Here is a 14,957-nt window from a genome sequence, read left to right on the forward strand (position 1 = left end):
GTGGTGGCACACGTCCGTAGTCCCAGCACTTGGGAGGCAGAGTCAGGCAGATCTCTGTGAGTTTGAGGCCAGCCCTGACTACATAGTGAGTTCCAGGCCAGCTGGGGCTACTGGGAGACCCTGTCTCAAAAAAGAGCCCCCCCCAAATTTTTTTATAAAAAGTCTCCATAATCTATTTCACTTTCTGATGGACAATGGCTGGTTCTCAGTTTTCCTCTATTACAAATTATATACCACATGCCGGGTGTGGTGATGCACGCCTTTAATCCCAGCACTCAGGAGGCAGAGACAGGTGGATCCTCTGTGAGTTCGAGGCCGGCCTGGTCTACAGAGTGAGTTCCAGGCAGCTGGAGCTACAGGGAGACCCTGTCTCAAAAAAAAAAAAAAGAATAGCAACAGCAAAACTCCACTGCCTTGGACATTCCTGTACATGTATCTTTGATTATTTGACAAATTTATTTGGGAGATATAATTTCAGGAGTATGTTCATTTTAATGTTGTTAAATATTACCAAATTGCCCTCCAGAAGATGACACTAATTTACTCTCAATGGAAGCTCGGTGACAGAGTGCTTGTCTAGCATATATAAGCAACTGGGCTCCATCCCCAGCACTACAGAAGAAAAAAATTAAAAGTATAATGACACATCCATTGAGAACGAATGAAATGCTCCATCTTTCTACACACGTGTCCATCCTGGTCTTTATCAATACTTAAAGTTTGACAAGTTAAAAAAGATCTAACTGTTTTAATTTAGATTTCTTTGTTAATGAAGGTGAGTAACTTTTACATACTCATTTTTAAAATATTTTATTTATGGCTGGGTGTGGTGGTACACGCCTTTAATCCCAGCTCTCGGGAGGCAGAGGCAGGCAGATCTCTGAGTTCAAGACCAGCCTGGTCTACATAGTGAGTTCCAGGCCAGCTGGGGCTACAGGGAGACCCTGACTCAAAAAAACAAAAAAAAAAATTTATTTACTATTTTTATTTTATGTGCGTGAGTGTATTGCCTACATGTATGTGAGTGCATCTGTGTCATGCAATGCTGCAGAGGTCAGAAGAGGGCTTTAATTCCCCTGGAACTGGAGTTAAGAATGGTTCATAGCCACCATGTGGGTGCTGGGAATCGAACCCAGGTCCTCTGCAAGAGCAGTCAGTGCTTTTAACCGCTGAGCCATCTCTCCAGTCCCAATTTTTACATACTCATATATATATTTTTTTTTCTTTTGTCTTTTTGAGACAGGGTCTCCCTGTAGCCCCCAGCTGGCCCATGTAGACAAGGCTGGCTTCCAACTCACACAGATCCTCCTGCCTCTGCCTGCCAAGTGCTGGGATCAAAGGCATGCACCACTACACCTGGCTTTTTCTTTTTTTTGAGACAGGATCTCACTATGCAGTGCTGGCTGACCCTGTCTCACTATGTAGACCAAGCTGGTCTAGAACTCAGAGACCCTATTTCCTTCTACTGCATTACACATTATCTCATAGAACTGTAAAGTAACTCGTGACCAGTTTATTGAATAAGGCAATAATCAAAAGGACATAAAAGGATATATTTATCTTTCTTTTCTTGTCTTTGCATTTAATTTTCTCATATATCGGTATTTGTGCAGTGATTTTGTGTCTCTGGAAGGCAGATTCTCATGCACGTTTAACATAGTGAAGGCAGTAGAAGGAAATATTGATTTACAAGAAAGTATGCACTAGGTAATTTGGACAGGGCCAAAATACAATGCATGAATGGGAACTGATGCCACAGGGATCCAGACATATACGTTTGTTTGGTAGGTAAATAAGCTTATCATTAGACAAAAAAATTTTTTTATTAGCGTATATTAATTATATATAATAATGGGCTTCTATTTTCATATTCTTTTAAAAATATTTTATTATTTTTATTTTATGTGTATGTATGTATGTGTATTTTTATTTTATGCATGTATGTATGTACAACCGGGTCATGTAATGCTCATAGAAGTCAGAAGACAGCGTTGGATCCCCTGGAACTGGAGTTAAGGACAATTGTTAGACAACATAGGGGTGTTGGGAATTGAACCCAGGTCCTCTGCAAGAGCAGCCAGTGATCTTAACTGCTGAGCATCTCTCCAGCTCTGATTTTTACATATTCTTATTGGTTGTTTGCATTTCCCCCGTGAAGTGCCCATTCATGGTCTTCAGCTATTGTGACTTGTGTTCCTTCTTCCTTTTGTCTTCCAGTTATTGATTGTAGGGACTTTTTATTTATTTATTCTGGGTGCTAACCTTCTATATGCATTGCAAGTATCTCTATCCCAGCTTGTCCTGCATTCTCAGACTTTTCGATGTCTTTTCCATTTGCTTACTGGCCTATCTGCTTTTTTAGGTCATGCTTCTCATCGACATTGAACTGGCCTACATGAATACCAACCATGAAGACTTCATAGGCTTTGCCAAGTGAGTGCTCCCAGGGCCGTGGAGTGGCCCCTTGTGTGTGCACACGCATGCACTTGTATATAGATGTGTATATGTAGAGTCCAGTCTTGCCAGTTCATCCTCTAGGTCCTGTGCCCGCCCCCCACTGCCCAGCAGTGGCAGTGGAGTTGGGCCTCTTGAGAGAAGCTCTGAGACTCCTCCCATCTCTCCCTCTAGTGCTCAGCAGAGAAGCAACCAGATGAACAAGAAGAAGACTTCAGGGAACCAGGTGAGTGGGCCCCAGTGCCCCAGCCCGAGGGATGGACACGAGCTCTGAGAACCCCTCTCCCATGGGGGCCAGAGAGTCTGCCAATCACAAGCCTCCCATTCTGCCTTAGTAACCCTCTCTCCTCTCTCCCCGATGCTTCTCGTGGTTGCTATGGTTACCTCTTTGCAGGATGAGATTCTGGTGAGTACCAGGACTGGGGCTCTTGGCTGTGCAGTGAGGGGGAGGAAGGGGCTCATCTGTGATGGGGGTCTGCAGGGGACAGGAGGGTGCCCTTTGGCTTGAGCCACTTACATACACCAGCACATGAGTTCCACACCTGCTCACAGGCCTAACCACGTGCATAGCCCCATCAATCCATCCATCACTGTGCATGAGCCAAGCATCTGCTGCAGGCAATGCTAGACCATGTGAGGCAGGTGGATCCAGTGCTAGGTAGGTGCTTTCTACACATCTGTTGGATGGATGGGTGGATGGATGTTTGTGACTGGATATGAGGCAGACATGTTCTTAAGAAGTTGACAGCCACCTCCACTGGACAGTTAAGCGCTTAGATGACTAAAGTCAGGAGCCAAGTCCGTCCTTATCTGGCTCCCTGTTCCGTGCTTCAGGTGTCTGTAGACTCAGGCCTTGCTCAACTTCAGTTGTTTACATGAGTACTGGGGTCCTCAGCATTTCCCCCCAAAGATTCTAGAAGCTGTGATGGGCTTAAATCTTCTTCCTACCCAGGCCTTGGTTATCAATAAAGCCTCAGCCCCAGGCCTCAGGGCTCAAGCAAATAGTAGGTGCTCAGGAGAACGAAGGCCTGAACAAATTGTAGTGTCTCAGGATGATTCGGTTCATCCAGCACTCCCTGCTGCCTGTGCTGCTGATCCCTCCATGGACAGGAGTCAGGAACTTGCCCCTTACCCCCCCCACCCCCTATTGGAGACCCAGGCCTATAGACAGGGCCCAAATAGGGCCTCTAGAGTCCTAGGCAGGAGAAGAATCTCTAGTGCAGGGACTCAAGATGGGACTGTGGATGAGCGGGAAAGAGGGCTGGGACTGGCCAGAGGAGGACAAAGACTGTATAAATTAGCCAGAGAGTAGGGTGGCAAGATCTGCTAGCCAGGTCCGGGGACAGGAGTAGACTCAATTCCAAAGACAAGACACTGGGGTGGGAGAGAGATGGCAAGTTGCTGGGCTCATGTGGCCCTGTTAACTGGTCAAAACAGTGGTGATCTCCCATCAGCCCAGCTGCTGATGAACTGCATGGCTTGAATTCTCAGTGAGGTTTTTAGAAGCCTGAAGAGGTCAGGAGGCCCCCAGGAGAACATGGAGAGTCTTGGAAGCAGTATTGCCCCAGGCCTTTGCTACCAGGTCCCAGGCCTCCTTGTGTCTCTCTGGATAGTCAAAGAAGCAGCCAGGAGGTCCGGGCCATGGTGGGAACAGAAGCAGCTCTGCCCTCCTCAGATGGAACCACTGCCTGGGCCTGGCCAGTCATCCTACCATTGGTAGGACATAGACAGTGCCTGGTCTATGGTGATGGCTCAGGACAGTTCAGGCCCTGGTTGGTGGCAATAACTTGGGACAGTCTGCTTCCTACTTCCTGTGAAAATGGACCTCTGCTGTTACTCGGCACTTTCCATAGGAAGTAGGAGGCCTGCACAATCTGTGGTTCCACCTCTTCCTCCTACCCCACAGACTCCTAGAACCATAATAGCTTCGTACGTGTTTATTCATGTCACCACAAGTATTTGTTGAGCATTTACTGACTGCCAATCACTCTGCAAGGTGCTAGGGGCACAGAAGAGTTCATACATTATCAGGGAAGTTTGCATTAGTGGATAATTTCTCTCTCTCTCTCTCTCTTTCTCTCTCTCTCTCTCTCTCTCACCCACACACAGAAAAGTATATTAAAATTGCAGTTTTGTTAAAACATAAGACAATGATAAAAAATCATTACTTGGCTCCTGATTGACATGGGGGCAGGGAAGGCCACTGACCATTAAATCTGAGCTGATACCAAAGGCTGAGTAGGTTGAGGAGGTGTAAGCCAGCCAAAAAGGGAGGAGACGCAGTTGTATCATATACAAAGTTCCCGACACATCTCTGAATAGGCCTGGCCCTTAAAAGGCACTCGAAGTTGCCTTGTCCAGTGGGGAACCCACCCCTACCTAAGTCCCTTGCTCAGACAACTCTGGCCATCAGAAGGCTCTTTATCATGAGATGACCTCTGCCCTCCTCTATCTTCCATTCTGTTCACTTGTGGTTCAAATCAGGGCAGGTCTGGCCCCCCACCTTCCCTGACCAGTCAGGCCTGGGAGAATTGGGTGGGGAGGGCTTCTGAATGCCTCTTCACCCATTCCATCCTCTATGGAGAAGGCTGGTCCTTGCCCACCGACCTCCTGCCCCCTCCCCCTCTAGGTCATCCGGAAGGGCTGGTTGACCATCAACAATATCGGCATCATGAAAGGGGGCTCCAAGGAGTACTGGTTTGTGTTGACTGCTGAGAACCTGTCCTGGTACAAGGATGATGAGGTGAGGCAAGCGCCCCTGGTTATGAAAAGTTGGGCTGGTGGTCATTCAGGCTCAGAGCATACCGTGGGCTTGGGGTGGATGCCCCCGGGGTTTAAAAAGACTTGTGGAGAGAAGTGGGAGGCAGAATTATGGGGTGCTCTCCCACCCAGGCTGGAAGGAGATCACTTAGCAGGCCTGGGAGCTTGGGACTGAACACCCTAGAGGGGGTGGGCAGGGGTGCTAGGCACCCCTCCCTGACCCAGCAGCCCAGTGGCCTTCCTGTTTTCTCACTCCAGGGCGTGCCGCCTCCTCTGTGGCCCCTACAGGCCCATGACACACACACGTCCAGCTGCCAGACACCCGATTAACCCCTGCACCCCAGTCCCCTTGGTCCCCACCAACCAAGACAAGCTACCCAGGGTGTCTCAAGGCTAAGGGACCAGGAATGACAGTGCCCTGCAGGGCTACCCCACAGAACACCTCCCTGCCTGCTAGGGCACCCAGAAGTCCCTGCTACCCTGCCTCCCCCATTCCTGGTCTCCTTTAAGAATGAGTCTATTTGGCTTCCACATCTGGATTCCAGAGGTGACCAGAGAGAAGGGGGGGTTAGTAATGAACTCCAGCTGGCCAAGGAGTGGGGGAAGGGACCCTCTTCTTCCTGAGGGGCTACTCTAAGACAGGGTTCTATCAGTGGAGTAGCAGGGCTCAGGATGGGAGCCTTTGATTTGGGCCACAATGCCCCCTCCTTGGTCACTGTCTCCTCCAAGCATGCCCTGGGCAGGGGCCCCACCTCCCCACCTTGGGCGGGGTCCTCTGTCGTCACTAGCGGGGGCGCCAAGCCATCTGGACCTCATTACCCCAACCCTGGCCTCTCCCTAAGCCCAGAGGCCCCTGGAAGGGATGGAGTGTGAGGTGGCGTGGGGCTGGGAAGTGGCTTCCTACCCTGTCACCCTGGCAGGCCCCCTAGACATCCTCCATGGTCTAGTCTAGTGTTTCCATATCTGGGCTCTGTATACAGGGTTGAGGGCCCCACATCTGGCTATCCTGGAGGAGTGAGCGAAACAGAGGGGTTCCTAACCTTATACGTGGGGTGTGGTCTTTTTTGAGTTTGTGTATAGATTTGAGTTTAGTCGTATGTGGATACTAGCTGAGTAGTTTATGTGGGGGGGGGGCCTGTGTGTGTGTGCATGCGCGCATGTGTGTACATATGTGTGTGCATGTGTGTGCGCATTTGTGTGTGTGTGTGTGTTATGGATGTTGTAAGGAGGTGTTATGAGTGTGTTGGGGTGTAAGCACCTAGGGGTAAATTTGTGTGCTTCCATATGACTTCAGTGTGTGTGCTTGGGTGTCTGTGTAGGAGTGGGGGTGGGCTGGAGGAGGGAGGGTGTAGGTGAGGGATATTTGAGACTATGTGTATGGTTTGGGATGTAAGGGTGGGGGAGGGGAGCTTCTATTGTGAGGCTGTGTGTATGTTTGTGTGTATGTCCTCCAGTATGCAGTTGTGTGTGTGTGTGTGTGTGTGTGTGTGCGCGCACACGCGTCTAGTCAAGAATGTGTGCTTTAAAGCTCAGGTGTGAGGATATATGTATCTGAGCTATCCATGTAAATGTGAGCACTGAGGTGTGTGCTGGGAGATGTGAGTGGATTTTTGCATTGGAGATCTGGGGTCTGGGCTTGGCCAGGCATCTGGCCCTCTCTGCCCAGCCTTCTGCCCTGTAGTCTTTGGGATGAGGGATGAACTCTGGGGCAGACAGGCAGCCACCCACATCCCCAGCGCCGATGACCCCCTTCTCTGTCTTCCTTCCCTACCCTCCCCCATCACCACGACCTCCCATCCATCCCACAGCAGGGTGGCAGTCCCATCTGTGCCTCCTCCCAGCCCACCCTGTGCCCTCCAATCTTCCTGCCCCAGCTGCAGGCTCTGGTTCTGGAACGGCAGCAGGGTTGGTGCAGCTCTCCAGCGGCGGCGCCGAGGGTCTAACCCAGCCCAGCCTAACCAATGTGCAGACTACTGTACAATTTGGGAGTCCTGAACAGATAGTCTAAACACTGGGTAGACGGAGTGGAGGTATCCTCAGGTCCATCCAAGCAGCACGATCAGTCCATCCGGTGGGAGCTTTGGTCCCAACCCCAGGAGATACGAGGCCCCCCAGCCCCAGCTTCTATGTCCCCCAACCCCAGCCAGACAGCCGTGGTCCCTCTCTGCTCCCAACTCCCCTTCTGCCTCCTTTGACGTGGCAGGGGTGAGCGGGAGCTGGGCTGGGAAGGAGGGGCCTGGGGAGGGGGCCGGCCAGCAGGAAGGGAGGGCTGGGGGAGGAGGCCACTCCTACCTAGAGTCCAACCCTGAGTGCAGGGCGGCTGTGGCGGGCCTTCCTAGAAGGTTCCAGATGTTCCCTGGCCGTGTGTGCAACTTCCTCCTCTCCTCCCCCAGCTGCCCTCTGGGTCTCGCGGCCACCCGCCTGGCATAAAGAAGGCTTTATGTGGCTGCATGGGCCAGGCGAGTGTGGGGGGCAGAGGGGGTGGAGATGACGGCAGGGTGAGGAAGCAAGGTCCCCCTAAACCCAGCCCCCACCTGAGCTTCTAGGCAAGGCTTATACCCAAGCCTCGAATCCCATACAGACCATCCCGCCTGCAGGTCCTGTGGTGCTGAGTGGGATGCAGGCAGCAGAAACATCTCTCCCTTCCCTGAGCCCCATCTGGGGTGCGGCCTCCCAAGGTCCTTGAAGCCTTTCCCCTGGACACAGTCTACAAACACATGTCTGTCCACAGATACACACATAACTCCTTTGACACAACTGCACATCAACATTTTAAGCCCATTGCACAAAGCATATGCAAGTCTGTTGTCCACACAGTCCAGGTCCCATTCATAATTGCCAAGCACATCCACAGAGTGTGCACACATCCACAATGACATATAGACTTGGTCACAGTGACACGTGGTCCTGTGCATACACACATGTTGGTTCTATAGACATGAACACACACAATGATGGACTGGCTCAGCCTTCTGCAATCACACATATGTCCACACAAAACACACTATCTCTAGGCTTGACTGTGGGTCTGATTGGTAACACATGGGCTGCTGGGGGGTTGTGGGGGAGTGGGCTGAGCCAGCCCTTTGAAGCCTCTGGGGCTAGTGGCCCCCCTTCCCAGTCTCTGCAGACAGGAAATGAAGTCAGAGGCGGCCAGGCTGGGGGTGAGAGCCTCATGTGAGCTGTCCCTGCCTGAGGCCCAGCCTGGCTCGCCTCCAGGACTTGCTTAGGGTGGGATGTGGCGTTCCCCCATTCGCCAGCCCCTTAAGCTGTGGCATATATACAGGGCTGTTGGGGTTGGCTTGAAGGCCATGGGTGATGTCCAGCCAGGTCAGGGCTCCACGGTCAGGCTTTGCTGGGCCCACATGTGCGGTGGGAGGGGATCATACTGGGAGTCCACAATCCCAGGCACTCACCACAGTGAAATACTCTGAGGGATGGAGGTATGGTGGTGCCAAACTGACCCCTTGTTCCTGTTCCCACCCACAGGAGAAAGAGAAAAAGTACATGCTGTCTGTGGACAACCTGAAGCTGCGGGATGTGGAGAAGGGCTTCATGTCAAGCAAGCACATTTTCGCTCTCTTCAACACAGAGCAGAGGTGCCTGTCTGCCCCTGGCTGGGCTGTTAGGACCCCAGACCCAGCAAGTCCCAAACCATGCCTGCTGTGTAGAAACTGGGTATACAGATTCAGGGACCCTTCCCAAAGCTCATAGTAAAACCCTTCGTTTGACAGACACTAAGTTTCTCCTGAGTCCTAGGCCCCATGTCTAGAAATTCTCCCCTCCCCTCCATTTCCCTCCTTACCTCTCCTCTCCTCCTCTCCCCTCCCCTCCCTCTCTTCCTCTTTCCTTCCCTCCTTCCCTTTCTCCCTCCCTCCCTCTTTTTCAGGCACTTACCTAGTGCCTTCTTGGGATGAACGCTGCCAGATACTGGGGCCGGGAAAAGCATCACTTTCAGACTTTGGTCTCCTTCCTGTGCTGTCTGCTTCCTCTGGAGCAGGTGCAGCAGCAGGCCCCTCACCTCCCACTCCCAGGCTGGCTCTCAGGGGGCTCTTTCATACTCAGAGTGCCATACAGCTGCCATTGGGAATGCTTCAGAAAGCCAGGGAGGGGGCCAGGGAGACACAAAGTAGTCTGCTTGACTATTTTATGGGCGCCTGCTCCCTCCACTTTCCACACTTGCCCCAATTTGCTTCTTCCCTCTCTCTTCCCTCCTTTCTGTTTTAAAACATTTTTATTTTTTTTAACAAATTTATTTATTTTGGGGGCTGGAGAGATGGTTCAGCAGTTAAGAACATTGGTTGTTCTTGCAGAAGACCCGGGTTCGAATCCCAGCACCCACATGGTAGCTAACACTGTCTGTAACTCCAGTTCCAGGGGATCCGACGCCTCTTCTGTCCTCCGCAGGCATTGCATGACACAGGTGCACTGCACTTACCTACATGCAGGCAATACACGCATACACAAAATTAAAATAATAAATAAAATATTTAATTTGTCATAGTGACTCATAGACGTTTTAGTCTGCTTGGCTGCTATAACATTACATAAACGTTTGGTCTTTTTGAGACAGGGTCTCCCTGTAGCCCCAGCTGTCCTGGAACTCACTGTGTAGACCAGGCTGGCCTCGAGCTCACAGAGATCTGCCTGCCAAGTGCTGGGATTAAAAGCATGCACCACCATGCCTGGCAAATTTATTTATTTTTATTTTATGTGTATGAGTATTTTGCCTGCCATGTGTGTAATTGCACCCATGTCATGCAGTGTCCCCAAAGACCAGAAGAGGGCATCAGATCCCCTAGAACTGGGATTATAGATGGTTGTGAGCTACCATGTGGGTGCTGGGAACCAATCCCAGGACCTCTGGAAGATCAGCCAGTGCTCTTAACCTCTGAGCCATCTCTCCAGCCCCATTTTATTTATTTATTTATTATTTATTTATTTTTATTTATTTATTTATTTATTTTTGGTCTTTTTGAGACAGGGTCTCCCTGTAGCCCCAGCTGTCCTGGAACTCACTATGTAGACCAGGCTGGCCTTGAACTCACAGAGATCTGCCTGCCTCTGCCTCCTGAGTGCTGGGATTAAGGGTGTATGCCACCACGCCTGGCCCTATTTATTATTTACCTATTTATTCATTTATTTATTTTTATTGTATGCATACAAATGTTTTGCCGGCATGTATGTATGAGGTCAGTATCAGATCCCCTGGAACTGGAGTCATGGATGGTTATTAGCCACCATATGGGTGCTGGGAACTAAGCTTCGGTCCTCTGCAAGAACAGCCAGTGCTCTTAGTCAGTGAGCCATCTCTCCAGCGCCCTTTTCTTTTTATTTATTTATTTATTTTTTGAGACAGCATCTCATTTATCTAGCTCAAGGCTGACCTCAAACTGGAGAATCTCTTGCCTCAGCCTCCCAAGTATTGGGATTACATCATGCCCTGCCAGTCTCAGTCTGTCCCCCCGCCCAACTGAGGTCTCCCTGTAGCCTCAACTGGCCTAGAACTCACTATGTAGACCAGGCTGGCCTCAATCTCACAGAGATCCGCCTGCCTCTGCATCCCAAGTGCTGGGATTAAAGGCGTGTGCGCCATACCTGACCCCTCAGTCTCTTTCTAAGCGTTGGACTGCTTGTTTCTCTGAAGCCTCCCAGTGGTCAGAGCAGACAGGAATCATGACCAACCTGACTTCCAAATGAGAAAACAGGCTCAGAGAGAGGAGGGACCAGGTTCAACAAGAAAGCCAGGGCTGAACAGCAGGTGTGAGGACCCCAAAGCCCACACATATCCTTATCTTCCAAGGAGGGTGGGGCTTTGCCTCATCTTCCCTCCCACCTGCCCCATCCTGCAGGAATGTGTACAAGGATTACCGGCAGCTGGAACTGGCTTGTGAGACACAGGAGGAAGTGGACAGCTGGAAGGCTTCTTTCCTGAGGGCTGGAGTGTACCCTGAGCGTGTTGGGGTGAGTAAACTGCTTATGCCTAGGTATGCCAGGACACCAGGCTCTGAGATGCCAAGTCATGCCATGGTTCTGAGCCATTATTTGACTCACAAAGAGCAGGCATGCCCTGCTACCTGAATAGGATCAGAATGAAGCCCTTCCCTGCCAGAGGGCATCTGTGTCAGTACACTGGTGGCTTCCAGGACTGCCCTCTCCAGTCTTCCTAGCTCACTGTGTCTACATGTGCCAGGGTTAGAGGGCATGACCCTAGGCTCACTTGGTCCCTCCTGTTTCCTCTCTGTATCTGCTTCGCATGTGCTCCCTGGTGGCGGTGGCAATGCTGATGTGGTGGCCTCTGTGGCTCGGATGTGGGTCTCCAGGACAAAGAGAAAGTAAGTGTGCCCCTTCCCTGCTTCCTGCCAGGCACCGTCAGAGTTGGTGGCACCAACTCTGGCCAAGTCAGGGAGCTTGGAGCTGCCCTTTTCTGATGTCTCAATTGGAAAATGGAGACAAATTCTAGGCACTGGGGTCAAGGTCAAGTCAGAGGGGTGTCTGAATGAGGGGGGTCTGGGATGAGCTGCTCTCAGTGCTGCCACGTGGCAGGCATCCTTGTAGAGCTGAAGTCCTGATGCTAGTCCAGATGCCCTCGACCCCACCACACTGATGCCCTGTGTTCCTGATGGCAGGCCAGTGAGACAGAGGAGAATGGATCAGACAGCTTCATGCACTCCATGGACCCTCAGCTGGAGCGGCAGGTGGAGACCATCCGGAACCTGGTAGACTCATACATGGCCATTGTCAACAAGACAGTGCGGGATCTCATGCCTAAGACCATCATGCACCTCATGATCAACAATGTATGTGCATCTCTTGGGTGAGGGGAGTGAGATGGTCCTGTGGGAACAGGCAAGCAGGCAGCCACGTTAGCCTTGAGAGACATCGGCTTGCCCAAGGGGACCAGGTCCAGAACAGAGCTGCTCAACAGAAATAGGTGTGCTCACCCCAAAACCTCACCTTTTCTAGCTAAGTTAAAAGACGGCCAGGGTGGAGCTTGAGTTTGGAATAGACATGGTCAAGTATGCTGAGTTTGGTCCCTGGTACCCCAAGCAACAACAAAACCCTTCATTTTAATTTTCATTGCATTATTTATTTTGTGTGAGGAGGGAGGAACACATGCCACAGAGTGCTTGTCTTGATCGTAAGAGAACTTGAGGGAGTCAGTTCTCTCCTCCAGCTTTGGGTCCGAGGGATCACACTCAGGTCTTCAGGCTTGGTGGTAAGCACCTTTACCCACTCAGCCAGTTTTTAATATCATATATTTTAAGTCCAAGATATCCAAACTATGATTATTATTTTGGCTTTTTGAGACAGAGTCTCATTATGGAGCACAGGCTGACCTGAAACTTGTGGCTGATCTTCCTGCCCTGCCTCCAGAGTGCTGGGACTATAAGCCTGTGCTCTCACATCTGGCTCTCAAAATGTTATTCTGTGATGTATAAACCATCTAGAATAATTTGTTTTAGAGGCATAGTTGTTTTGTTGCCCAGGCTGGCTTCAAACTTATGATCTTCCTACATCATCCTCCTGAGTGCTTCAATCTAGAAAATATTACCAAGATATTTTTTAAACATTTTATTTATTATTTTTATGTATATGCCTGTATTGCCTGTGTGTAGGTAAGTGCACCCGCTGCAGAGGACAGAAGATGCTGTTGGATCCCCTGGAACTGGAGTTATGGACAGTTGTTAGCTGCTGTGTGGGTGCTGGGATTCGAACCTGGGTCTTCTGCAAGAACAGCCAGTGTGCTTAACCGCTAAGCCATCTCTCCAGCCCCTTACCAAGATATTTTTCATGCTATTTTTCCTATTAAGTTTTGCAAACACACTTCAGACATTACACTTCCAATGGAAATACTACATCTTAATATAAAAATTTCAGGAAATTGCTGGGTGTGGTGGCGCACACCTGTAGTCCCAGCACTTGGGAGGCAGAGGCAGGTGGATCTCTGTGAGTTCAAGGCCAGCCTGGTCTACATAATGAGTTCCAGGACAGCTAGGGCTACAGGGAGACCTTGCTTCAAAAAGACAAAAAAAAAATTTCAGGAAATTTGCAGTTGAAAAAGTAGATACATAATTCAGGTTGACGCAACCATGCAGAAGTGTTTTCCGGGGGTGGGGGTGGAGGGCAGGAATTTGAGAATCCCAGATATTGCTTTGAAATACACACCTCACAGCACTAAAAAAAACCTGAAGAAAACACAGGGCCCCAGGAAAGCAGAACTGGGTTTGAATGCTGACTCTGCCACAAATTCCCTGTGTAGCTTTTGAGCAGATGAACTGCACTCTCTGTTTCCTAATGTGTAAAACTATGGTTGACAATAATAGACTTGAGGATTGAATGCTTATGAAGTGTGGGACAACACGAAGCCCAGCACACGACAGGTGTTCAGCAAGTAAATGACTTGGGTGTGGACTGCAAAAAAAGTTAGCAGCTCCCATGAATGCCCCCAGAGGCTCCATGGAGCAATGCTGGAGGTTTTAAAGTTTTACTTATTTCTATTTTGTGTATGAGTGCTTGCATATATGTAAGTGTGCCACCTGCATGCAGTGCTCGTGGAGGTCAGAAGGGGACGTGGGATCACCTGGAACTGGAGTTGCAGATGGCTATGAGCCCCCATATGGGTGCTGGGACCCACATCCAGGTCCTCTGTGAGGAGCAGCAAGTATTCTTTACCACTGAGCCATCTCTCCAGCCCCAAGAAATACCTGGAGATTTTTTTAGAAAGTATTATTTTTATTTTATGTGTATGAGCGTGTTGCCTGCATGTATGTGAGTGCACCCGTGCCGCGCAATGCTGTGGAGGTAGGAAGAGGGCTTTGGATTCCCCTGGAACTGGAGTTAAAGACGGTTTGTAGCCGCCATGTGGGTGCTGGGAATCGAACCCGGGTCCTCTGCAAGAGCAGTCAGTGCTCAACTGTCTTCGTCCTTATTTTGGCCCTCAGAAAGGTTCACACACAACTGTCCCAGTGGCAGGGTAGGTTCTCAGTCTCCTCCCAGATCCACGACCTGGAGCAGGTGATTTTCCTCTCTGGATCTGTGTTCTTGTGTGAGACAGACATTAGATGGGCTCTGGTGGTACGTACTAGTTTAGGTCCCAAGCGGATGCAGGAGACTGAACCGCCAAACACGGGTTCTTAGTTCTGCACACAGCCCCAGCAGGGTCCGGCGGGAGTCAGGGTGGCAGGGCATCAGGTCCCGACCACCTCCCCTCTGTGCCCGAGCACAGACCAAGGAGTTCATCTTCTCGGAACTGCTGGCCAACCTGTACTCGTGCGGGGACCAGAACACTCTGATGGAGGAATCCGCCGAGCAGGCGCAGCGCCGCGACGAGATGCTGCGCATGTACCACGCGCTGAAGGAGGCTCTCAGCATCATCGGCGACATCAACACGACCACCGTCAGCACGCCCATGCCCCCGCCTGTGGACGACTCCTGGCTGCAGGTGCAGAGCGTACCGGCCGGACGCAGGTATCAGGGCCGGCCCCCACGGCCCCAAAGCCCCCCAGCCCGGGGCCCGCGGGAGGAGGGCCGGGAACGGGCAGTGGCGCGCCCGGGTCCCGGGGGCTCCCACCTGGAGCGAGGGGCGGAGCTTAGAAGAGGGCGGGGCTTGCCGCGGGGCGGGGCTTGCCGTGGAGAGCTGGCTGCGGGGCGGGTGGAGCCGTAAGGTGGGCGCCGCTGGGGGCGGGACTTAGGCTCAGTCCGAGGGGCTGGGGCGGGGCTTGCTGCGTGGGCGGGGGCGG

The 14,957-nt window shown here is 51.1% G+C and overlaps 1 protein-coding gene across 17 annotated transcripts in view; it reads left to right on the forward strand.

Moving 5' to 3' along the window:
• Dnm1 (dynamin 1) overlaps positions 1 to 14,957 on the forward strand; it is a 50,472-nt gene that overhangs the window by 31,341 nt on the left and 4,174 nt on the right. For 12 of the 17 annotated variants that reach the window (XM_008825462.2, XM_008825422.3, XM_008825481.2 and 9 more), the window contains exons 12-20: positions 2,363 to 2,433; positions 2,629 to 2,680; positions 2,849 to 2,860; positions 5,084 to 5,197; positions 8,704 to 8,813; positions 11,067 to 11,178; positions 11,538 to 11,549; positions 11,844 to 12,014; positions 14,444 to 14,685. In XM_008825462.2, coding sequence (XP_008823684.1) covers positions 2,363 to 2,433; positions 2,629 to 2,680; positions 2,849 to 2,860; positions 5,084 to 5,197; positions 8,704 to 8,813; positions 11,067 to 11,178; positions 11,538 to 11,549; positions 11,844 to 12,014; positions 14,444 to 14,685 — 896 coding nt within the window. The remainder of the gene's footprint in view (positions 1 to 2,362; positions 2,434 to 2,628; positions 2,681 to 2,848; positions 2,861 to 5,083; positions 5,198 to 8,703; positions 8,814 to 11,066; positions 11,179 to 11,537; positions 11,550 to 11,843; positions 12,015 to 14,443; positions 14,686 to 14,957) is intronic. The other 5 variants (XR_003848242.1, XR_606965.3, XR_606964.2 and 2 more) reach the window with 1 other exon arrangement.

This window comes from Nannospalax galili, unplaced genomic scaffold, assembly GCF_000622305.1.
Source record: "Nannospalax galili isolate Female #2095 unplaced genomic scaffold, S.galili_v1.0 scaffold290, whole genome shotgun sequence".
NCBI classification, from domain to species: domain Eukaryota; kingdom Metazoa; phylum Chordata; class Mammalia; order Rodentia; family Spalacidae; genus Nannospalax; species Nannospalax galili.